Source organism: Barbus barbus, assembly GCF_936440315.1.
Source record: "Barbus barbus genome assembly, chromosome: 4".
Classification (NCBI taxonomy): Eukaryota; Metazoa; Chordata; class Actinopteri; order Cypriniformes; family Cyprinidae; genus Barbus; species Barbus barbus.
This window is the reverse complement of record NC_136732.1, coordinates 29,566,581-29,590,882: the sequence shown is the minus strand read 5'-3', so window position 1 is coordinate 29,590,882 and position 24,302 is coordinate 29,566,581. Positions and strand designations below refer to the sequence as shown.

The following is a 24,302-nucleotide window of genomic DNA, read 5'->3' as shown; positions in this document are numbered from 1 at the left end:
AGACCTCCATAATCATGATGAGAAGATCTCTTAAAACGGCATGCTCAGTCCGTACGCGCGCGCACACGCATCCCGTTTCAAATATAATGACCGTATTTAAGCAGCGGCTTCTGTCTGTCGGTGCGAGGGTGAATGTGTCACTGGTGGGTGAAGTAGGCTAAAACACATGGGTCGGAGGTTTGTAATCTAACAATGAAAAGCAGAGAAAAACAATGCTAGTTGCTACTGACTAGTGACTATACGATTGTGCCTAGTTAACGTTAGAATAGCAAGCTTAGGATAGCAAAGAAAAACAGGGTTCAAACTTGTCATTATCGACCAGATTAATTGAACTCGTAGAAATATAAAATTACACTTCTGTTGTTTATCTACAAAAGCAGTTTTCTTTTTCAGTCTATTCTAATAATTTTGCATATTTTCTTGTTTTCAATAAAATTTTTACTTACCTTTGTACAAAAACAAACATTATGATACTGGGCTGCCATATAAAATCTAGGTCTCGAAGCAAAGCCGGTCGAGACCCATTTGTGTTTGATGTCAGGGTTTATGGGTTTAGCAGTAACAGACCATCAGTTATAATTGCTTCATAAATCACCAGCGCCCTCTGCTGGCTCACGCCACCTCTTACGCGACAGCAGCAGGCCTTGTTATGTATTTCTAGAGAAGTTACATAACAATTACCCACTTGAAATGATAAATAGAGCACATCAGCATTGTAAGATAATCAGCTTATGAGAACATGCTGGCAGGCAAATGATGAAATTTGAGAGGTGCTTGGTGTCCGTTGAAAATAATATTGATCTATAAAAGCATCCACGACCAGCAGGGTTGAGTTTGGAATACAGTGTTCTTTCTGACAGACAGTAGAACACAGCGTTCATCTTTATTCTCTTTGCTTAGACTGTGATTATTGCCATGTACTGCAGAAATAGTGTTGCTGTTCCATTTTGAGTGCGAGATGTTTTAGTTCTCACTGAATAAATATTAGTCTTGTGACCTTCATGATCTGTGTGAGAATTTATGCAAAGAAATAAATATCTATTCATCCATCCAATTTCTCACTATGATTTTAATATTTGACATGGCCTTACTCAGTTGAGATTAAAGATATCACAGTTACATTTTCACAGTATGTTCTTTACCTTATAAAGGATGATTTTATGTAGAAAACAGTAATTCACAAAAAAAGTACTTTAGCTGGGTTTTCAAAGCCAGGATCATATACAGGTGCATCTCAGAAAATGAGAATATGGTGAAAAAGTTTTTTTGAGATGCAGGGATCATGTTTGTGACCGATCTTATTAGAGATACGCCAACATCTCCGACACCATGCTGAAATGCCATAGCGCCAGAAATGGACGTAATCACTACATTAACATATTTGGCAACTGGAAAAATGCAACTATGCAGCAGTGATTATTTGGGTCTGTTACAGCACTTATTAGGCTTATATGTCTCTGTTCATTTCCTATAAAACACGGTATGACAGCATGGTAAATAAAAAATAAAGAATATATATACATATATAATGTGTGTGTATGTGAGAAAGAGCGAGAGGAAAAATTACGCCTGTAATTTCAAAGTGAGGGCTTATAATATACCCTACTCTTAAAAGTGCTCTTTTATTTCCTCTTTAGACAACCAACCAATCACAGTCTTCAAAAGAATGTGTCATTCCTAGCAATAGGGTCAGTCCCGCCTCCTCACTAAGATAAAAGTTTTTGTCTTTTCCTCGCTCAGAGTTGCTCTCAGATTGGTCCTGAATCACTCTTAAGCTAAGACTCCTAGTTAGAAATTTTTAAGCTAAAATAGGAGCTCTGAGAGGATTCTTAGAATCTTTAGGAATACGGGCCCTGTTCTTTTTCTCCACAGCCCAGGTAAGATGCTTCTGACGTTGTCTCTGGTTCAGAAGTGGGTTGGTAGCCCTTTTCCTGAAGATGTCTGTGTGTGGTGACTCTTGATGGACTGACTCCAGCTTCAGTCCACTCCTTGTGAAGCTCTCACAAGTGTTTGAATCAGCTTTGCTTGACAGTATTCTCAAGCTTGCAGTCATCCCTGTTGTTTGTGCACCTTTTCGTACCCAATTTCTTCCTTCCAGTCAACTTTGCATTTAATATGCTTTGATACAGCACTCTTTAAACAGCCACACCTTTCAGTAATGACCCTCTGTGACTTACCCTCTTTGTGGAGGGTGTCAATGATTGTCTTCTGGATCATTGCCAAGTCAGCAGTCTTCCCCATTATCGTGTTTTCAGAGAACAAGAGATACCCTGAATTTATACTGTAGGGATGGTCATTAATTGAAACTCAAATGTAAATATTCTAATATTTTGAGATACTGATTTTTGACTTTCATGAGCTGTAAGCTCTAATCATCAAAATTAAAACAAAAAAAACATTTGAAATGTTTTACCTTGTAATGAATCTAAAATATATGAAAGTTTCACTTTTTAAAATAAGAAAAAAAATGAAAATAACTTTAATTTCACGATATTCAATTTTTTTTGTACCTGTAAGGCATATTTTCCCCTTTCCTCAGAAACCCTATAGAAATGTGCCTACCAGCTGGAAAACAACATTTAAAAGCCTTCATTTGCCATCGTTAGAAGCCTTTTTGTTCAAAATAACCCCAAAGCTGCTAGTGGATAAGTTTAAAATCCTTGAGTGTCCTGTTTGGTGAAAATACACAAGTGTTGCCAGCACTGACCACATTGGTGTAAATGCTTTATTAGTCTGTAGAGCAACAATTGTCCTGGCATCTGAGAGTAAAGAAATATGGATAAAATGAACAGTTTCTGCACAATTTTTCCTTTTTATTCACAAGGCCTAATAAGTAGGCACCCTCCTCATCACAGTTCTCAGGTATGAATTCACTATAGTTACTGTGTGACACATGCAATGAAAGCAAGCACCTACATTTTTGCTTGGCAAACAGTGTGTATGCTGCGTTATTGACCTACTCATAGCTTATGCCAGCTTTACTTAGCCTGAGCATGATTATTTTCCCTGTGAGGAACTTTATGCAGACAGCCAGCAGTAATCAGCACATTTATGGGCTGTGCTTATTTTGCAAAGGGGAAAGGTTAATGTTGCTCAAAACTGTGGGAAAGGAATTGACCCTAGGACAATCAGGCTCAGAGTGGGAACATTTCTGACTCATGTACTCATGATGCACGAAAAGCATGTATGTGAGTGAGAATGTGTGAGACAACCACTCAGGGCAACACACTGAATGAGCTGACACTATTAAAAGATGTTGCTGCGGGGTCCAGTGGTGCTGAAATCCTGATATACGTGAGCAGGCTGACCCATATATGAGTCCACACACATACAACTTAATATATATTAAACTGATCGAAAAGAGATGGTTTTGTAATGTTACAAAATATTTCAAATTAATGCTATTCTCTTTTTTTTTGTGATCAACTTTTTCAGTTTCAAATATTAAATAAATGCTATTATTTTAAACATTCTACTCATCATAGAATCTTGAATAGATGTAGTTTCCACCAAAATATCAAGCACAACTCTGAAGACTGGAGTAATGATGCTCAAAACTCAGCTTTTCCATCACAAGAAAAAAAATACATTTTATAATATATTAATATAGAAAGCAGTTATTTTAAATTGCAATTTAAAAATGACACTTTTTATTGTATTTCTGATCATAAAAGACTTCTTTCAAACACAATAAAATACAACAAATAATATTTAAGATGTAAAAGTAGTTGTGAATTGTAATAATATTTTACAATATTACTATTTTTTACTGTATTTTTGATCATATAAATGCAGCCTTGGTGAGCATAAGAGACTAAAAATCTTTTTTTTAGAAAATTTTGTCCCCAAATTATAGCTGAGTATTACACCCACACCCACACACACCAACATTTATTTACAGCCCCATATATTTGCACCAGCATGTGACCTCCGGACATGCACAGAATGAAATATGAACAGACAAATAAAATGCGTCTATGTATAATAATGTGCATGTGCTTACTGAATGTTTTTTTTTTCCAAGATGATTAATAAGAACAAGACTCATAGTAATTTGTATCCCTTTTAATATTGCTAGCGTTCGCATTAGATTAGTGATGGTGCAGAAAATACTGCCCTGATCCAATGTAATTTACTCGCACTACAGCACAAACAAACACTGTGCTCATTTGCATACATTTTCTTTGGTTAGACTGACATCTTAAAACAAAAGAAATACACAAGAAGAGACCATAATGGGTCCCATGGCTATCACTTTAAAGTGGTGTTGATTAGTACTGCCTTTGTGTAGCTAAAATTACTAAATGTGTGACATTTACAAGCAAGACCAAAGTGGATAAAATAGCATATTATCATACCTATTAACACCTTGCGTGAAATTCGCAGCTGTAGATGACATCATAACCATCTGGCCCCTTTTACACAGGCATCAGATATAACGTAATTCTCATCAGAAGAAATATGTCACTGATAAAACGTAAACAAGCAGTGAAGTCTTTGGTGTGAGACATTGTCCTTAAATACTCTGTAGGTTCATGCAAGCATCAAGACAATACAGTTCATATTCTCTATATATATTAGAGGATCTCGGTACCTAATCATATTATAACGTATGAAAATCTCTGCATTTTTCTGATTTAAAGCTACAATGTGACACACAATAAACTATAACATTACAATGTTCTCAAGTAAGATCAAGGTGAAGGAACTTTTTCTCATTCTGATCCCAACTTAGCGCACTCACTTCAACTCTAAACCCATACCTGTGTGCCATCCGTTCACAGAAAACAAAGCAATCTTCAATAAAAATGGCTGTGTAACAGGCTTAAACCTGGGCGCCTGTAGGCAGTTACGGACCCCAGAGCTGGAGCTCGATGCGGTCCTGTGGTTTTACACCACCTCCACGTAGTTAGCAGGGTAAAGGCCCTCTTTCCCTCCGTCCATCATGCCTCTGCACCAACCCTGATCATCCTCATCCTCGATCTTCAGAAACTCCTCACCTGAACACACACACAAACATAAAGCGTCAGATGTGGCACACGTACATCATACAGACACATAATATATTAATACACAAACATAAACATGGGCAGCTTACCTGCTTTGAAGGACAGTTCATCTGTCTCCTGTCCAACATATTCATAGAGAGCTCTGACTCTCACTCCTCCAATCATTACACTGAGATGAGGAGGGAAAACAGACAGTCAATAAAATAAGCCCCTTCTTAAAGATGTTACTGACCACTCCCTACCTTAGCAACCATCACGATCCACTAAATCAGCAGACAAGCCTTTGCTCTCTTCTAATGCAGATCTTGCATGTGTGGATAGTTTAATCAAAACTTGTTGCCTTTTGTTGGATAATTATGGAGGCCCATTTTTGCCACATAAGAAAATAATCATGCTTTGGTTAAGAGATAAAAGGTAGAAATTGTGACATACTAATTCATTAGACAGACACAATAAATCGAAATTATGACACTCGCAATTATGAGATTAGAAGTCACAATTATTACACAAGTCAACATTAAAACAAAAAACATAAAATAAAGTAACTAGACTATTACTGTCCTTGGATAGGTTTAAACAGAATGTTTCCATAAATGCCAAAAAAAATAAAATAGTTGTTAGCCAGAGCTCTTACAATACACAATAATACAGTAATAAGTCATGAAGTCTGTGGACTACATTGTGTCACCTATCATTCTCAAATCATGCAGAAGTACAAAGAATGTATAGCATTAGTAAAAATGTGCTCCAAGGATGTTGATGTTACTAGCTTAGCATCATTTCATTTACATAATTGAAGAGTTCAGATGCAAAAGCTTTTAAGTGCCATCTGAAATTTTCTTCTAAAATGAGCATTTTTCTCAGGCTTCTATTTATGTTCAGTTATTTCACTTTAACGGCAATGAAAAGAACCTATTCATAGTCATTAAAGTGAAATTACAGAATCTACACATAGGAGCCTGATAAAAATGCTCATTTTAGGAGAAAATTTAAAACGACACTTAAGAGGCTTTTGCATCTGAACTCTTCGTATTGATTCAGATTATTGGACTGTATTGTTGATAGCAATTAAAGGGTTCACAGTACCGTAGTGAATGTGTTGTAGAAACATTAAGAACTAGTGTAATGTTATCACTTGCAATGTCTTTTAAATGAAAGGTTTTTTTCTTTTTCAGTTGACTGTTATCAGCATTTGCCTCAATTGTGATTCACAGTCTTATTCACAATACTGCATAAATTATTGATTTTTGTAAAGAAAAACAGCCACACTGTTTTGCAATGTCACAATTCATTTCAGTATTGGATGTAATGTCCAATCAAAGTTTGCTTCTATATTTTACTGAAAATCACTGTTCAATCCCCAGCTCATCCCTTGTCAATCTTGTCTGAGCAATGTTAACCAAGGAGACTGCGCTTTGCAGTGGGTCAATACACAGCAGCAAACAATAACAAGGCCTGAAGTTCAAAAAGGCCCAGTTTGGTTTGTAGTGAATAACAATCAGGCAGCCTAGCGCTGTGAAGCCCTACAGCAAATATCACTGTAGTAACTGACCTTCTCTCCATCACTACTGCTTTCTGCTCCACCTCCTTCTTTCCCTTTTTATGCTTCTTGTCTGGAGTCCACTCCTGAAATAGAAAGAGCGAGAGACAGAGTGAGTGAAGGAGTAAATGTGGGTTTTGGCACAACAGAACGCAGTCTATTTTAAGTTGGGCCTCTGTGAGATACATAAATATCACAGATAACAACAAAGACGTCACTTTAACACCCTCAAGAATGCATTAACCTCAAAACTATACTTTAGTTTAAAACAAACCTTAGGCCTAAAGTGTTACAGTTTGTTTTTGCTACGGACATGAGTGATACTGTATCAATGTGACTGCACATTTCTCATCGCAGATAATCCACCTTATTTTTACTATAAGACCAGGTGCAATCATTTGTTACTTGAATGTGTGAGGCTTCCGATGTCAGTTGCTTCAAGCTGTACAAAAACAGCCACTTATGTTGCTTGATCCTGCAAACTGATATTTGTTTCACACATTGACAGAAAAGGCTTTACTTCTGTATTTCATAATAAAGTGGAAGGGTAAAGGTAACAGGTTGGGCTCTTTTAACAAACCAGCCAAAGCACCCTAACAACTGCATAGCAATATAATGGCAAACACCCACAACATCCTAACATTTTCTTTAGAAAATGTAAAAAAGTAAGTTTTAGATAATGCTTGTCAATTTAAATGTATTTGCAATATAAACTGCATGTATTTACCTGAAATTGAGGCCAGTCGGTGGGCATTCCTGGCCCGTGTGAATTCTTCCACCAGCGCAAATCTTCCTGCTCGCTGATGGACATCAGAGTGTTATGGAGCTCATTGTACACAGCTTTTACGCTAACAGAGCGGGAGAGAGAGAAAGAACTTGTATGATTTGCTCATTGTAATACTGAAATGGACAGAAACTGAGATTTGACCAGTACAGTATAACCCTTCTCACACACCTCTCATTGTTGGTGATATCCAAGTGTCTGTGGATGGACAGGAAAGCCTGTTTCAGGAAGCTTATCCTCTTTCTCTCCTCCTCTTGCGATTGATCAAAGATCGACTCCATTTCCTCCATGTAGCGTGGAGCATAACGTGTCACTTCCTCAAGAACCTTCTCATAGCGGGCTCGCACCTGCAAACAGGAATTTGCAGCCAGTTAGTCAGATGTGTTATGTGTATGTGCCACTTCAGATTGAACTGGATTTCGAATGCAGCTTCAAAACATTTTTTAAATTGTCCAAACAGTTATTTTTCAAACAATAAATACAATAGTTAAATTCTATACATAATTGTAAATATAATAAATTAATACAAATGCTGTTCTTTTGAATGTATTATTCATTACAAAATCATCACTGTTTTAAATATTGATAATAAGAAGATTTTTTTCTTGACTACCAAATCAGCAGTGAATAAATTACATATTAAAATACATTAAAATCGGAAACATTTATTTTAAGTTGTAATAATATTTCACAATATAAATTTACTCAAAAAATAAAATATTGGTCCCTATAATAGGTCAGATTTCAAACCGGGTCTTGAATGACTATCAAAAATGTCACATGACAAATAAGACTAGATTTACACGTACAGTATTAGGAATTACTAAATAGTTAAAACACAAGTACAGTCATCTTTTTTTTTTTCCCTTGCACCTGAGTTGCTTCTCCACATCCTCTCTTTTCTCTTTTTTGTTGCATGCCGTAGATTAAATTCTTGGTCATTAATGTGTGCAATATGTTGCATGATTTCACTGCATCATTATGAAGCTTGTAAATATAAACAAAGTTTTTTCTGCTTCCTTTTCCTGACTCGGATGATAAGACTATTTGACTATAACTCTGTTATTTTCTTTTTCTCTTTTTGTTTCTTTCTGACAGTCTCCCCCACACAGCACTCACTTTCTCTGTTTCCTGGTGAGCCAGTTCAGTCTCTTCCTGGATCTTCCTCTGTTTCTCAATGGCAATGTCAGGGTTGCCTTGGGCATGGGCCTCCCGCTCACGAGCTATGTGTTCCTTACGGCAAGCTTTGTGAAACGCTGACTTAGCCTTCTCTAGCTGCCACAAAAAAAAAAAAAAACACACACATTCAGGTCAGATTCATGTAGCCAGGGGTTAGTATTGCACACTCTATACATTCATTTTCAAAAATTCATTATTCAACAATTACCATATGTAAGCATTTATATAGAAAAATGTTTTTTGGTTTTGTCCCTACAATACTGTGTACAAATAAAATGAGTGAAATCTTAACCCCAGAACTGCAATGCTTGCATTACCTTCTTCAGTCTCTTGGCCCAGGGCTTCTGAGCACGTGAGAAGCCAGTTTCAAAATCCTGGGACTCCTTGAAACCTCCAAATATCTTCTTATGGAAAGTCTCCTTCTGCCATGTCCGGATGCGATCTCCATCCTCTGACACCAGAGCACGACAGATGGATGAGTGCAGCGAGGAGAGGCGGTCAGCAGAAGAGAGGAAGCACTGCCATGCTCGTAACAGAGAGCCATAGAGAGGACCTGGACAAAGATGAAGACAAACATATTCACGAAAGAAATGAGAGGAACATTTAAGGTCACAAAAAGAAACTTCTTCATCAGACACTAAACTAAAGATCTCATATAAAACACAGGTCACAGCTCCTTAACTATATAGTCTCTTATATTATGTTTGAAATAGCATACCACTCATACTAATCTTTTTTCAGTGTGTAGTATGTATACACAACAGTATGCATTAAAGACTCACATTTGCTCAAATGTGGTAAATACTGTAACCCACAATGCACTGCAAATTTGATTATTCATTTCCAGTGTGGTGTATAAAATATCACTTTCTCCTTCATATTATTTGCTTATTATTTGACCATTCTGTCAAAACTGAACTCATTCTTAGACAAAATCTGATCAAATAAAATTATAAATAATAATTTTTATTCCTAAAGTCACATTAGTTAATTAATTAAATGTAAACATAACCTCAATAAAATAATTATTGTTATTTACTGCACACTATATTTAAATATAGGATGCACTAGACAGTAAGCAATATGCTTAAAAAGGAAGCAATACATTTTTTGTTCAAAACATCTTGATCAAAACTGCAGTGGGCTACTCACTGGCATCCACTAGAGGTTTCCACTTGGTACTCCACTCACTAAGCTGCTGCGCATACTGTCTCTCGACCCTGGCCCTCTCCTGGAAACACACCACTATATCATTACATGCCTGGAAGGCATCTTCGGTCCTCTTCACTGTCCGGTGGTAATTCCCTGGCTGAGACACAGACAGACAGAACATGGATAAAACTATAAGGTTAATTGTAAAATATCAAGGGAAAAGAAAATGAAAGACCTGGCGCTAAAGGTTATGTTTCTAAATGAAACATGGCTAGAAGACAGCTGCAGTGCAACGGTCCTCAATGAAACTGCCCCTCCTAACTTTAATTTTATAAGTGTCTGCAAGACTGTTAGGAGAGGTGGAGGTGTAGCTGCTCTGTTTAAAGATGTTTATCAATGCAAGAAAGTGTCATTTGGTCAGTATTTGTCTTTTGAATACCTAAGTATTGTGCTGAAAGGAGCTCCACGCACTCTGTTTATCATTATTTACAGGCCTCCAAAATATTCTCCAGCCTTTGTTGAAGAGCTCACAGAACTGTTATCAATGATTTCCTCTGAGTTTGACTGTTTTGCTATTGCAAGAGATTTCAATATTCACATAGATAATGCAGAAATCAAAACTACAAAAGAAATTATGACCGTTTTAAACACTTTTGACCCGAGTAAGCATGTGCATGGACCCACACACAATCGTGGACACACTCTAGATTTACTCATCAGTAGAGGTCTAAGCATTTCATCCATTGTTATTAAGGATGTAGCACTGTCTTATCACTTCTGTATTTTATTTGATATATTAATCTTTGTCACCACTGAAACTAGATCTGTCTCCGTCAGAAAGAGATGCATTAAAGAGAACACCAGTGCACTATTTATGAAGGCAATATCTTTAACACCAAGCATTTCTGCAGATTCTGTTGGTCTTCTCCTGCATTCTTTTAACTCAAAAGTTAAGAATGTTATGATGATATTGCTCCGATAAAGGTCAGCAAGAAGACTGGCAGACAAAAATCATTTTGGAGAAAATCAACAGCAGTTCAGAGTATGAAAAAGACAATGCAGAAAAGCTGAGCGGATGTGGCGGAAGACGAAACTTGAAATTCACCATAGCATCTATAAAGACAGTCTTCCTGCTTTCAATGTAGAACTAGCCACAGCTAGACAGACCTTCTTCTCAAACATTATAAATAATAACTTAAACAACACTTGCACTCTTTTTGCGACTGTTGAGAGACTGACAAACCCTCCAAGTCAGATTCCCAGTGAAATGCTCTCCGACAGCAGTTTGCTTCCTTCTTTTCTGAAAAGATCAGTAATATCAGAAAGGAGATTGGTACATCCTCAAGTTATGCAGAAGTCACACAGTTTCGACTGCAATTTCAAAAAGTGACTGTCTGTTTTTGAAGCAATTGATAGCAAAATGTTGGAAGAAATAGTGCAGCATCTTCGTCAATCGTCAAATCATCAACCTGCTATCTTGACTCACTTCCCACATCTTTTTTCAAAAGTGTGCTTAACTGTTTAGAAGCTGATCTCTTAGAAGTGGTGAATGCCTCACTTCTTTCTGGGACTTTTCCAAACTCCCTTAAAACTGCAGTTTTCTGAAAAAGCGCAATCTTGATTGCACCATGTTGAGCAACTATAGACCAATATCAAATGTTCCTTTCATAGGTAAGATTATTGAAAAGGTAGTTTTTAATAAGCTGAACAACTACTTAAACTCAAATGGATACCTGGACAATTTTCAATCTGGTTTCCGAGCGCATCACAGCACAGAGACTGCACTCATTAAGATAATAAATTATATTCGCTTGAATTCTGATTCCGGCAAAATATCAGTCCTTGTACTATTAGATCTTAGTGCTGCGTTTGACACTGTCGATCATACCATACTTCTAGAGAGACTGGAAAACTGGGTCGGGCTTTCTGGGATGGCACTCAAATGGTTCAGGTCATACTTAGAAGGGAGAGGTTATTATGTGAGTAAAGGAGAGCATAAGTCTAAGTGGACGGCCATGACATGCGGAGTCCCACAAGGCTCAATTCTTGTACCGCTCTTGTTTAGCTTGTATATGCTCCCACTAAGTCAGATAATGAGGAAGAACCAAATTGCCTATCACAGCTATGCTGATGATACCCAGATCTACATAGCCTTATCTCCAAATGACTATAGCCCCATTGACCCCATTGCATTGATGAAATTAACAGTTGGATGTGCCAAAACTTTCTTCAGTTAAACAAGGAGAAAACTGAAGTCATTGCATTTGGATACAAAGATGAAGTTCTCAAGGTGAATGGATACCTTGACTCTAGGGGTCAAACAACTAAAAATCAAGTCAAAAATAGTGATTCTGGAGACAGACCTTAGTTTTAGTAGTCATGTCAAAGCAGTAACTAAATCAGCATACTATCATCTCAAAAACATTGCAAGAATTATATTTTTTGTTTCCAGTCAAGACTTGGAGAAACTTGTTCATGTCTTTATCACCAGCAGGGTGGATTACTGTAATGGTCTCCTCGCCGGCCTTCCAAAGAAGACCATTAGACAGCTGCAGCTCATCCAGAACGCTGCTGCCAGGATTCTGACTAAAACCAGAAAATCTGAGCATATCACACCAGTCCTCAAGTCCTTACACTGGCTTCCAGTTACATTTAGGATTGATTTTAAAGTATTTTTACTCGTTTAGAAGTCACTCAATGGCATAGGACCTAAATACATTGCGGATATGCTCACTGAATATAAACCTAACAGACCACTCAGATCATTAGGATTGAGTCAGTTAGAAATACCAAGGGTTCACATAAAACAAGGGGAGTCCGCTTTTAGCTATTATGCCGCCCACAGTTGGAACCAGCTTCCAGAAGAGATCAGATGTGCTAAAACATTAGCCACATTTAAATCCAGGCTCAAAACTCATCGGTTTAGCTGTGCATTTGTTGAATGAGCACTGTGCTATGTCTGAACTGACTGCACTGTTTTTTATGTATAATCATTTTCTCTTAACTGCTTTAAATTTATTTTAAATCAATTTCTATATCATTTTAAAATTCCTTGTTTTTATTGCTATTTTTAATGACTATTTCACTTTCTTTTATGTAAAGCACTTTGAATTACCACTGTGTATGACATGTACAATATAAATAAACTTGCCTTGCCTATCGGCTGTTTAAGTGGTGAAGAATGAGGAATTTACTATCAGACACAGTGAAGATGTCCCTCTCTCCTCTGAGGGACTGGCCTCATTTCTTTTCCAGAAGGGTCACGGGGTTTGTTTGCTATGGATTGGACAAGTTATCAGTATAGCGCAAGGTTTGTTTCTAATATAAACGCCTGAAGACAACATGTGGTGTGGAAAACCAGAGCACAATTCAAACATTATTCCCCTGAAAAACCCCCCCAAAAAACCCATCTGTGACTAGACGAGTACGAGCAAGTCGAGAGAATTCAGGCCACAGTAAGTGGGGCATCACATGGACAGCACAGTGAAAGGGGTTGATTAACTGCCATAACACGATAAATGAGAGAGAATGAGGGAGGAGGGCAAACATAATGCCATTTCCAGAATGGGCGTCTTGTTTGCTGATGTGGCACGTGTTCTTCCATTTTGTTAGCAGCTCCCCCACAATTTGATCAATTCATCTCTCTACATCTTCTTTCTGTGCTATTCTTTGTCGGTTCTTTCTCTTTCCCTCTCTCTTTGCTGTTAGGGTTAGGGTACCACGTATTTTCCCCAGTCTGAGAAAAAAGTAAAAACAGCTGAGGAATCTCAACTCCGGCCAAGAGCGGTGCAGAGCAGCACCTGCCAACCAATCAGAGAATCACAGAAATCAAACAAATAACACAATCCCTGTCAAACGGAATATAACATTTGAGCTGGACTCAAAGCTGCACATTATTTAAACAGAACTGTTTTACCGAACAGACAAGCCTATTTAAAAATCAACTCCGTTCAACTCTGGACGAAATGTTCTGCATTTCATCACTGCAATCTACAGTCAGTGCTGTAGTTGACCAATCACAGTGTCTAGGAAGAACACAAAAACCCTACAGCACTCAGTTCTGATCAGCGGCCAGCCAATTACACGGTAGGACATGCAACAAAACCCTTGCAGGCGATAGCAGTGTGGTTGTTGTAAACTGACTGAACATCATTGGTCGGAGCATTTCACCCCAAACCGTAGCACTGGCCAAGCTCCAGATGGGATGGCAACTCAGCAAAAAGAGCTGAGGCTAAATAGAGAGCTGAGGAGAATCTTAAACAGCTTCATACGGCTATCAAAGAGCTCTAGATGTCATTGATAATAACAACAAACCACCACAGAAAACGCCATAAATATTCATCAGATAAAACTCACCCCACAATGTTTATGTGGGATACTATTACATGCATATTCAATTACTGTAGATGCAGAATTACTTTTCAGCAATACTTTTGTTAATGATCATTTAGTCACAAAAAATAGTAAAACCCAAAATTACATTCTTTATGGGGACCAGCCAACTGCCCCCACGAGAATGAATATAAATCTATTTAATAAACAGATAAATAATATAGTAGTAATGAAATGGTAATGAAAATCTGGTTTCTTTTGGGTTTCCTAGGGGATAGAAAATAGCATTACTTTAAAATAAAGACAACAGTGGTGAAGTCTTTTTTCAGTATGATGCAGTAACAAGTGTAACTAACATCAATTTGCCCCAAGGGGGCCATCTCTGTAATAAGTATACTGTAAATCACTTTGGATAAAAGCAACTGCTAAATAACAACTCGCTATTTACTTTCTTACCGAACATGACAGCTAAGTGCCAATATGTAATTATATATACAGCATCATTGCATAATCACCATTATTAGTATCACAAGGACCTACATATTAGAAATATGTTAACTACTGCAGTAACATAAAACAGAAAACTAAATGTTAACATTTTGACGCACAAACAAATACACCTCATTTTTATCCATAAGGTGTTTTAAGGTTAACACAGAAAGACTTCTGAACATGCCAAATGTGAAAATACTACATGATTGCTACAGTCTAAAAAATACAACATTTATAAAGGTATTAAAAGACAAGGTTCTGCATGATTCCCAGCAGCACTGGAGGGCAGAACAGCAAACCAATTAGGGAGCTGAGAGACAAAAGCTGAGCTAATTGAAATGGGTGGAGGCACAATGGATGAAATTTATAGACTGAGATTAAAGGTTAAAGAACAATAAAACATGCTGCAGTAGTCTCAAAGAAGTAAAATAGACTTCACTCGAATATCAATCTTCATTTGGTTAATTTAGGGTGTTCAGAAGCTTTTGTGAAGCGGTCCACTTAATGTCCAAACAAATCTTGTCATCTGTTGTTGCTCCAACTGTTCTAGCTGTTAAAACCAAGTCAAGCTACATCACCCTCATGTATTTCTTTCTGCTAACACATACATAACAAAGCAGAAGTGGATGGTATTTTCTAGAGGTCCACCACCCTGTCTGAGTCACTGCTGTCCTTCCTCCCCCTCTCACTTACCATCCAGAAGCTCTGATTGTTGGCATCCTCAGGGCCCGTCTCTGCCGAGAGCGTTGACATGACGGAGTCTGGAATAGAGATATGACAAACAACATTTAAAGGTGCACTCATTTTCCTCATTAAAAACAGTTTTACAGAAAAACTAGTTAATAGTACCTTTGAAAAATGTTTAACGTTCTATATTCACATGAGATGACCACTGAAGTGTTTTAATTCACATATGGCGGGTCACCTCATGGAAGCTGCTATGTTGAGATCACATGACAAGCTAAATACTAATCACTTTACCTCAGTAGCCGCCTTTTACTGCATACTTTCATTTGTGGAATAAATGTATTCTTGCTGACTAATGTACAGGCTATTGCATTTCTACAGTGGCATCGATAACCAAAAACATTTGTTTTTGCGTGATGCTGCATCCACACCACCAAGTGTCAGTATAAGTCAAAAATGCCTGGTGTATCGAATAGTGCAACAAACAAAACAAAGTTACCGAAACGTCTTTAGAGCAAAATTTACTAGTAGTTATTTTTCTTCATTTAGCTGTGAGAATTAGAGGTCAGTAGTTGGGCTAGTACTCTCTAATCGACATGCCAGAGGGACAAATGGCTGGAATTTATTTCTAGCTTGTCTTAGCAGGCAGACAGTAGTCAGATATGTGTGACAGAGCTGAATCGCGTATGGTGTCTAATAGCATGCTTGGAGGGCGTTGTGTTTTACAAGCTTTCTTCTATTTAAACTACAGTTTACGAACTGTGTCGGAAAGCGCGTGGCTCCAAAAAACAAGTTTAATGGTCTTGAAGTCTAGTTCTTGAAGGAGGATAGTTATATACAAGGTTGTTTACAGAGGATCAAAGAGCTTTCTGTATGAAAAATGTGTTATTGACTAGTTAATGTGTGAAAAATGAAAAGGCTCAAAGCAGATGCGAGTGTTGAAGTGGGTTATAGACAGACAGATAGTGCTTAATACTCTCCACTGCTATCTGCCTTGATCCAGAGCGCTGGGCTTTGACATTTGAGCCATCCCAAAAATAAACAGGGGGTGAAAGTTCATAACACCAACACATACTCAAACACACACAAATACACTAGTTCTCTTCTGAAACCACACATGTTGAGCTCTTTGACACGTATGCTTGCAAACACAGGCACGTGGCTGGCTGACATGCCCACACAGGCACATGTCTGGGCTGCTCTGAACACACCCATGCCAGAAACACACGCCACAGACAGCACAACATGCTTGTGGCCATTTGTTTCTGTAAATGTAATACACCACATTTTGTCACAAGACATGGAGAGAGAACAAGATGACAGAAGGGAAGTGCATGAACAAGCTGTTATTTGTCTGTCTTTTCTACTCTCTCTCTCTCCCTCTCAGAGGGTTCATGGACCTCAGTGCATTATCCCACATTTTCTCTTCCCACTGCATGGGTAATGGGTATAGTAAATCACTCTATATTTGAACTTTAACCTCACTTCCTGTCCCCCCCTCTGTTCCTCTCCCTCCAGACAGTCTTGTGCTCTCAGAGAATATGAGCAGGGACGAGCTTAAAGGGACAGCCCACCCAAAAATGTAAATTCTCTTTAATTTCTTACGCTCTTGTTCTTCTAATTCTGTTCGATTTTTTGTTTAAAGGGGTCATCGGATGCAAAATTCACTTTACAAGTTATTTGAACATGAACGTGTGTTGGGAGTGTGTGTACACATCCACCCTATAAGGATAAAAATCCACCTAGTGTTTTTTATTTAAAATCCCTATTTTAAAATCCCCTTTCTCAAATCAGGCTGTTCTGAGGTTCCTGTCAGAATGACGTAGTTCTGTACAGACCGCTCCCCCGATAGTTGATTGACAAGGTTGTCTTACCTTAGACCCGCGCTGAGTGCTGTCCGCCATTGTGTTGACTCCAGTGCAGGGGAAGACAAGATGTCTCTGATTAAACAATTGAGGTGTTTTGTTGTTGGATGTAATAATGAACATAACAGTCGTCTTTAACTTCCGACATCTGAGCAGCTGAAGACGCAGAGGATTAACGGTACTTTAGTTTTTGAAGGGAATGCGACAATCTGCCGAAATGCGTTTGTGTTCGCGCGACTCATTTGTGATCCTGCTTCATCTGCAGAAGAAGTGAGTATAAGGGGTTTTTATGAATCTTTGCAAATCGCCTTTCCTAATAACGTGCTAGTTAGCAAATTTCGCAGCTGAAGTTTATAGTCTGCTCATCCCTCCACGGAAGAGAGGGGCAGGGACAGCAGAGCTCATTAGCATTTAAAGCGACATGGACTAAAAAACAGCTTGCTGAAAACAGAGCTGTTTTTGACAGGGTAAAAAAGGTGTTGTTTAACACTACCATTGACAAATCTTAACCAAAGTATGTTATAGACTTTTCATTAAGACCATAAAGAATATCAATTTGTGGAAAATAGGCATCTGATGACCCCTTTAAGACAAAATATGTGGTTTGTTGAACAGGCAATGAAGCTTTCAAGCTTCCAAAATGATGCAAAAGCACCATAAATGTGGTTCATATGGTTCTTACAGTATATATTCAGTATCGCCGCTCCCTATACGCAGAGCACACCGTTTTCGTTGGGCACCAACTCCCAGGGGGGCACATCCCAGTTGGTCAAAAAATAACCGTTCTATATTAATATTAACATGTACATATACATAAATAAAAATATAAACATATGGCATTTCACGGTGAACGCAGTAGGCAGTAAGCTGAGCCCGTGAAAAAACATCAGCAATCCGGCGTCGGAAAAGGAAAAATGAGGAAGCCCGTGCATTACATTCAGGTACGTTCATAATCCTGTGAAACTTTTTTGGCTGTTGACGTTAACAACGTTTTTTAATGTCTAATAATTCACCACCACCTACACATCTAATATTCTCTCAGAGTTTCCATGTTCTCTTATGAAAATTAGCCATGGTTTTACTACAAATAATACCAAAAATCATGGTTCTTGTAGCCATGGTAACCACAAATTAACCATGGTTTTGTTACTTCAAATAATAGTATTAGGCTAAGATAATGTTTTTTTGTGGTTATAAAAACAGACCTAAGCCAACAGCAGCCTTTAAAATGACTAAAAATGCATTATATAAAAGCAATGAGGCAATAATGATTAGTTAATTAATGGTAAATATAGTTTTATTGAATACCACTGTTAAAATACATAATGTAATACAACATAAACAATTTAGGCTATGTAAATTATATATTATTACAAATGCCTGTAAAGGGACCTCAAATCCTTGTTTAATATTGACCAAATATTTCATTCAACTATCCACTTAATCTTTCATCTTTGGCCACCTTTTAGTGATAGATGACACAATCTCTATAATTTCTTCAACAAAAACATCACAAACCTTACAAAAGTTAACCATGGTTTTATAGTAGTAAAACTGCTTAATTTTCTTGTGTGTGATTTCTGAATGCTTGAGACCATAAAATCAATCAGACAACTGTATTAATAAAATCATAGCCATAGGTAACTGTCTAGAGCTATAATTGTAATTTGTAAATAATACAATTTAATTACGCTTTATTCATTTATTTACTTTTATATTTAATTAAAGTTCTATTTTGACCCCTATAGTAGGTGCTTTTTTTTATATTTGTGGGAGGGGGCAAAACAATACATTTCTGCTTAGGGCACCCATTTGGCCAGCAGCGGCCCTGAGTATATTTCAAGTCTTCTGTAGCTTTGTGTGAGGAACAGACTGACATGCATGTTATTTTAAGTTGGGTTTTTAGAATAAATTGTTAATTTAGTTAGGGGGAGGGGCATCTGAATCAATCGTTCATAAACCAGACAGATCCAGTTCTAAAAGTTTCGATGTAACGGAAGTAATGACATTTCATTTTAGAGTGAAACAGATTATATAAAATGAAATAAAAAAAAAGTAGGATGGAGAAATTTTTTATCCACCAGTTGTTGATTAGATGGAGGCAGATGCAAATGCAGGTTTTTGGTCAACTGTAAGGAAGAAGTGAGGTTTATGCAGACTCAATGATTGGAGAAATTCTGCCATTTCACCAAAAGATTTAGATATGACATTTTGATGGATTAATAATTTAATACAACGCGTTTAGAAAATAGATATGGCGAATACTAAAGGGGAAGATTTTCACTGATTTCACTCATTTAAATTTCAATCCGTTTTTCACTCAAAACATGAATTCAGAAGACGAATAGAAAAGATATTGCACAAGCCAATTTCCTATACTTTTGTGAAGCTCTTCTACGTCAGTTTAGAAGATTAAATGATTTCCTCTGCATTCACAACTGCATGAAAAATCAACTACATTCATCAAAAGTTTCCCTGTTTTGTTCCAAAGAAGACAGAAAGCTATGCGGGTTTGAAGCAACTATGACTATGTGATAACAGTATTTTGATTTTTTCCACTGTCGCCTGTTTTCTCCAGGAGAGTTTAATCTTCATAACCCATGTCTGTTTAGTCTTCATAACCCAGAATAAAAACACAATTTTAAACAATTAAGAAGGATGAACACATCTTTTTGACTGAATTAAATGATCACTTGGAGAATGAACTGTAGAGGTGCTCGAAAACATCGAAGAAAAACACCATCTAGAATTGCACGTTATAAAGAACTGCATTTTGGAAAGGACAAAATAGTACATTCAAAATGGAGATCTGAAAGTTTTGAAAGATCATGTAACTGGAGAGGAGGGAATGACCCATTTCTCTGAAAATATCATCATGACGTTGCTGTGAATCTCTCTCTTCTCTCCTCTTATTTACTCTTTTCTCCCCCTTTTCAAAGCCCCTCAAACCCCCATACCCCTCACCCACCCTGGCTCTCTTTTTCTCTCCTCCCCCTGTCCCCATTTTTGAGCGTCACACATAACTCAACACACACCCACACACTGAAGAAATATATAGCAACTTATGAATCCATCAGACAGAAATAGTCTATGAATTCTGCAGGACTCATCAATGCAATGTGATCTAACCTGACACAGACACATGAAAAAATAAAGTAGGATAGAGAAAAAGGACACAACAGACTCACCTCTAACTTTTTCAGGGAAACTTTCCTTACAGTTCTCACTTTTTCTTTTCTGAAGTAACAGACCACCCCTTTTCTGCTGGCTCTTCCACTTCTATGTCCACAATATGGTTATGGTGTGTTCTGGACACTCTCTTTCTTCTCCTCTCTGTCTTTGACCCGCTGTCAGTGTTTAATGAGGTGGCTTCCTGTCACTTTCTTTCTCTCCTCTCCTCCCTCTCTCCAGATCCCCCTCTTTCCGAAGCAGCTGCAGGCGACCAGACTTTTCGCTCTGTCAACACTCCTCCCTCTCTCTCTCTTTCTCCCTCTCCCTCTCATTTAAACACAGAGTTGCTCCTTACAGTAAAGTGGTAATGAAGTGGGTTCAGTCCAGACAATTAGTTTGGATGCGTTTCATTCAAGAATGAACCTACAAAGAAAGATACATACCTGTTGCACATTTTTTCACTTACTCCCCTAATTAAAGATTTCATGGTAACAAAAATAAGGTTAAAATAAGGTCTCATTTTGTTAACATTTGTATTTTGTAACCATTACATTTATTACTATCACATTTTACCCACCTTAATAAATGCTTCATCTCACAGTTCCCATGGTCTCGGGAGGTCCACACAACAGCTGCCTGGCACTGGTATACATCCAGTGGTTCTTAGGGAGGGAGGGGAGATGAGATGAGAGAAGACCCTCAGATTGTGTTGAACAAAGCTCTGTGACTCAGTATTACAAACATGGCAGCTGTTGTACACACGGACAAGAGCCCATCCCAAATATCTCTGCATGCTCAGTTATATTTTTATAATCTCAGGAATAGTAATAGCATTTTGAGAATTAATAATGAACCATCTCTGTTCTATCGCTGTGCTATTTTTAAAGACAATGTGGTCATAATCGGGGTCAAATACCTTACCCTCATCACTTTCCATAGAATCAAATAATAACCTATTTATCTCTTTCCAGTATTTTACATATTTACTTTTATTACATTTAGCTGCTAGAAAACAATAAAAAAAGAAAAAAAATCTAAAAATGAATGATATGAAAAATATAGCCTACACTAAACAAAAATATATATAAGTTCAAATAAAGTTTAGAAATATCATAAAAGCCTCTGTAGTATCTGTTGATCCAGTGATTTGATTCTTGCTTTAAAAGGTCCAAAACCTGTCCGCGTATACAAATAGTTTTAAAAGTATACAGCTCTTGATGAACCAAGCAAAACTTTAAATCTCAAACTACTAATATAAAGTAGCCTACTAGGCCTACTACCCCAAATTTACAATTTCATTTGGAAATGTACAATTTAGAGAAAAGGCTGTGAATTACATTAACAACAAAGCCAAAATATCTAGCAAGAAAAAAAACAACAACTTCTTCTTTTGTTCTTTTGGCGAGTTACGAAAAAAATATCACTTTTAAACGGGCATGTTTATAACTGCACCACAGCTGTCTGCTTGAATTTTGTAAAGGCGCTATTAGCGGACGCCTAAAGGTAGGTCCTACTCAGAATATATAAACCATCACAGCGGGCGGAAAAGCCCTCAGTCTGTCGTGGTAGAAACTGATGTGCAGGGTGTGGGTAAGCGGCTGTTTGGAATTGGTTTTTTTATTGTTAAATATGCAACGTATTTATTGTTTTATCAGGGATTTATGTCGTAATAATCATCAGCATAAGACTACTATAGATTAATACATCTTCTATTCAGGTTTAGTCCGCTCTACCATCGCCACGTGCGCGTAGATGTGCCGCATGTGAGCGTATGGTGTGCTTGGTTATTTATATGATTAAGATATTTGCCTTTCAAATTGTTTTTAAGGTGCGTTTGCGGTGAGTATTTAAAAGCTTTTGTTCATGTTTGCCTTACCTGTGGACATCTGCTCTCTTTTTTCCCTCAGATCGAGTAACTTATAGTCCAGGACGCTTCCCTGCTGCTTTGAGGTGAGATGCAGCTGAATCGCTTTAGGGTATACGTTACTATGGTTTGTGAAGTGCTTCTGTGATGTTTTAGCACTGGGCTCTGAACTCCTGTGAAGACACAGTGCAGCTCTGCTCCTGACATGGCAGAATCTGAGAAGCGCTGTTGAAATTAAACTTTAAACAACAACAAAAGAATAACGTTAGAATGCGACCTGAGTAATAGAACTCTTCTCTTTTTCCTTACAGAGTGGAGTCTGGTGACGTGTGTGGCCTGTAGAGCTTCCGCGTTTCTACAAGCTGTTAAATGTGTGAAATTACTTCACTACTTTTGACAATACAAATGCTGGTAATGTGTGTAAAAAATGTATAGGTCTTGTGTACTTTTTGTGACTCTGCTCTTTTACTATTAAACGAGACTTTGAAACCAAGCTTGCCGTTTTCAGATTACATGATTTGGAAAATGCTGTTAAACAAGTGTTCCCACGAAGATTGTCAGAGCTCATAGTTTGCTACATTAAGTGCTGTAATTAGCTAAAATTATCTAGAACGGGTAACAGGCAACGTCGGTTCTGGAGTGCCAATGTCTTGCAGAGTTTAGCGCCAACCCTGGAAAACCCTCACCTGCCTGTAGCACTAGTGATTCTGAAGACACTGATTAGCTTGTTCAGGTGTTTGATTAGGGTTGGTGCTAAACTAACTCCGCTGGACAGCGGCATTCCAGGACCAACGTTGCCTACCACTGATCTAGAAAAACGTATGACTACGGTGAGAACCCTGTTAAACTTGGTAGTTTAAATTTCAGGTTTTACTATTGTTTTTACAAAATACATGGCTGCCTTTTCCCCTCACGTGATCTTAATTTGGCGGTCATTTAAAAAGGACAGGTTTTTTTCTTTACAGTCTGGGTTAAAGCTTAACTCTCGAGGAGCAGGCATTGATACCCCTGTTGCAAATAATTAAATCAATTTGACTTGTATAGTCCTTTTCATGCTTCATTGTATTTAGAAAATGTTTGAAAGAACCACTGAGCACGTTATTTGTTAACTTAATGAAGTCTCGGTATGTTTAGCTGAGGAAAGTAGGAGAAATTGAGCAGCAGGGGGAGCCCACTCTCCGGGCAGTCGACCCGCATTAAGATAGTAAAATATTTTTGTAGGAAAAATGTAAACATCTCACCATTAAGAATCTGCGCAAGACACGCATTAAAAGACGAAAATAATTTAGTTAATCTTGTGAATTGCCTTGAGCATCTATGAATGTTTTCCTCTTCTGTAATAGTTGTTTACGAGTCACTCAGTTCAAGTGTGAAGAGCTGACTCAAAGTCGGTTTTACATTCCTGTTGGAAATGCGTACAAGATGCTGGGATGTGCAGGACCTGGACGACAGCTGGCACAACGATCACAAAACATGCAAAAATCCTTGAGAACGCCACACACCATGTTAAGAAGCGGCTAATTTGTGTAAAATTAGTTATGTTTGCTTGTGTATTTTATGCAAACACTTATTTAAAATGCCCTATTAATAGAATTAACATTTTTTGCTATTACTTACGTCCATATAATATAAATGCGCTAGTAAACAAACCACAAGCCACTCAAAGTAATTCCTGCATCTTTTATTATAATTCTAACCTTTAGTCATTTCTTAAAACATTTGTATTTCATATGTGTATATGTATAAGCGTATACACATATGTATTCTGTTATCACATAATAACCTCTTATCTGTTCATAGTTAATTTTCTTCAGTTTAAAAGAAAAAAGATGCTTTCTGCACACCCTGGACAGCTACTGCATCAGTTGCTCCTGTGTGTGATCCGTGACCTCTTCCTAGGTCACACTGCCCAGACCCTTTAATGGCTATGTGATCTTCAATGTGCATGTATCCTCAGCATGATTATATCTCTGCAGTGTGAAAGCGTGTCTGAATACTGCTCTATTATTAGAAGCTGTAATATTGATAATCTGAGATGCAGAGCTTGAGGACTGAACAAAGACTTAAATATTTCCTTTTGCCAACCAGAAAAACAACTTTTTGTTTTTTTGGCATTTGTCTTTTGCATGGTCCAATCCTTCATTCAGACACTCGAATGAAACTGTCAGAGAGGTGAGAACTGTGTGACTTTTACTCCACCTAGTGGACAATATTGGAAAGTAAGAAT

General features: G+C 37.6%; 1 protein-coding gene and 1 long non-coding RNA gene across 2 annotated transcripts; one reads left to right on the top strand and one right to left on the bottom strand.

Annotated features, from left to right (window-relative positions):
* Positions 1–3,625: 3,625 nt before the first annotated feature.
* Positions 3,626–22,322, bottom strand: LOC306865098 (protein kinase C and casein kinase substrate in neurons protein 3-like). Its single transcript, XM_079409469.1, has 12 exons — positions 22,088–22,322; positions 20,789–20,873; positions 20,229–20,634; positions 15,182–15,249; positions 9,665–9,821; positions 8,830–9,065; positions 8,453–8,608; positions 7,505–7,680; positions 7,277–7,397; positions 6,562–6,635; positions 5,099–5,178; positions 3,626–5,000 (listed from the first exon to the last, which is right to left on the bottom strand). The coding sequence occupies exons 4-12, from the start codon at positions 15,239–15,241 to the stop codon at positions 4,891–4,893; spliced, it is 1,170 nt and encodes a 389-aa protein (XP_079265595.1). The 5' UTR covers positions 15,242–15,249; positions 20,229–20,634; positions 20,789–20,873; positions 22,088–22,322; the 3' UTR covers positions 3,626–4,890.
* Positions 21,763–22,568, top strand: LOC306865105. Its single transcript, XR_013783839.1, has 2 exons — positions 21,763–22,161; positions 22,387–22,568. It is a non-coding gene; the product is annotated as an uncharacterized lncRNA (long non-coding RNA).
* Positions 22,569–24,302: the final 1,734 nt, after the last annotated feature.

Excerpts from the sequence above, each read along its gene's own strand:
- LOC306865098 (XM_079409469.1), bottom strand. The coding sequence starts at position 15,241 with ATGTCAACGCTCTCGGCAGAGACGGGCCCTGAGGATGCCAACAATCAG. Across the intron at positions 8,609-8,829 it reads GGGCCAAGAGACTGAAGAAG|CTAGAGAAGGCTAAGTCAGC; the intron begins GTAATGCAAGCA and ends TTTTTGTGGCAG. Across the intron at positions 6,636-7,276 it reads CCGACTGGCCTCAATTTCAG|GAGTGGACTCCAGACAAGAA; the intron begins GTAAATACATGC and ends TTTCTATTTCAG.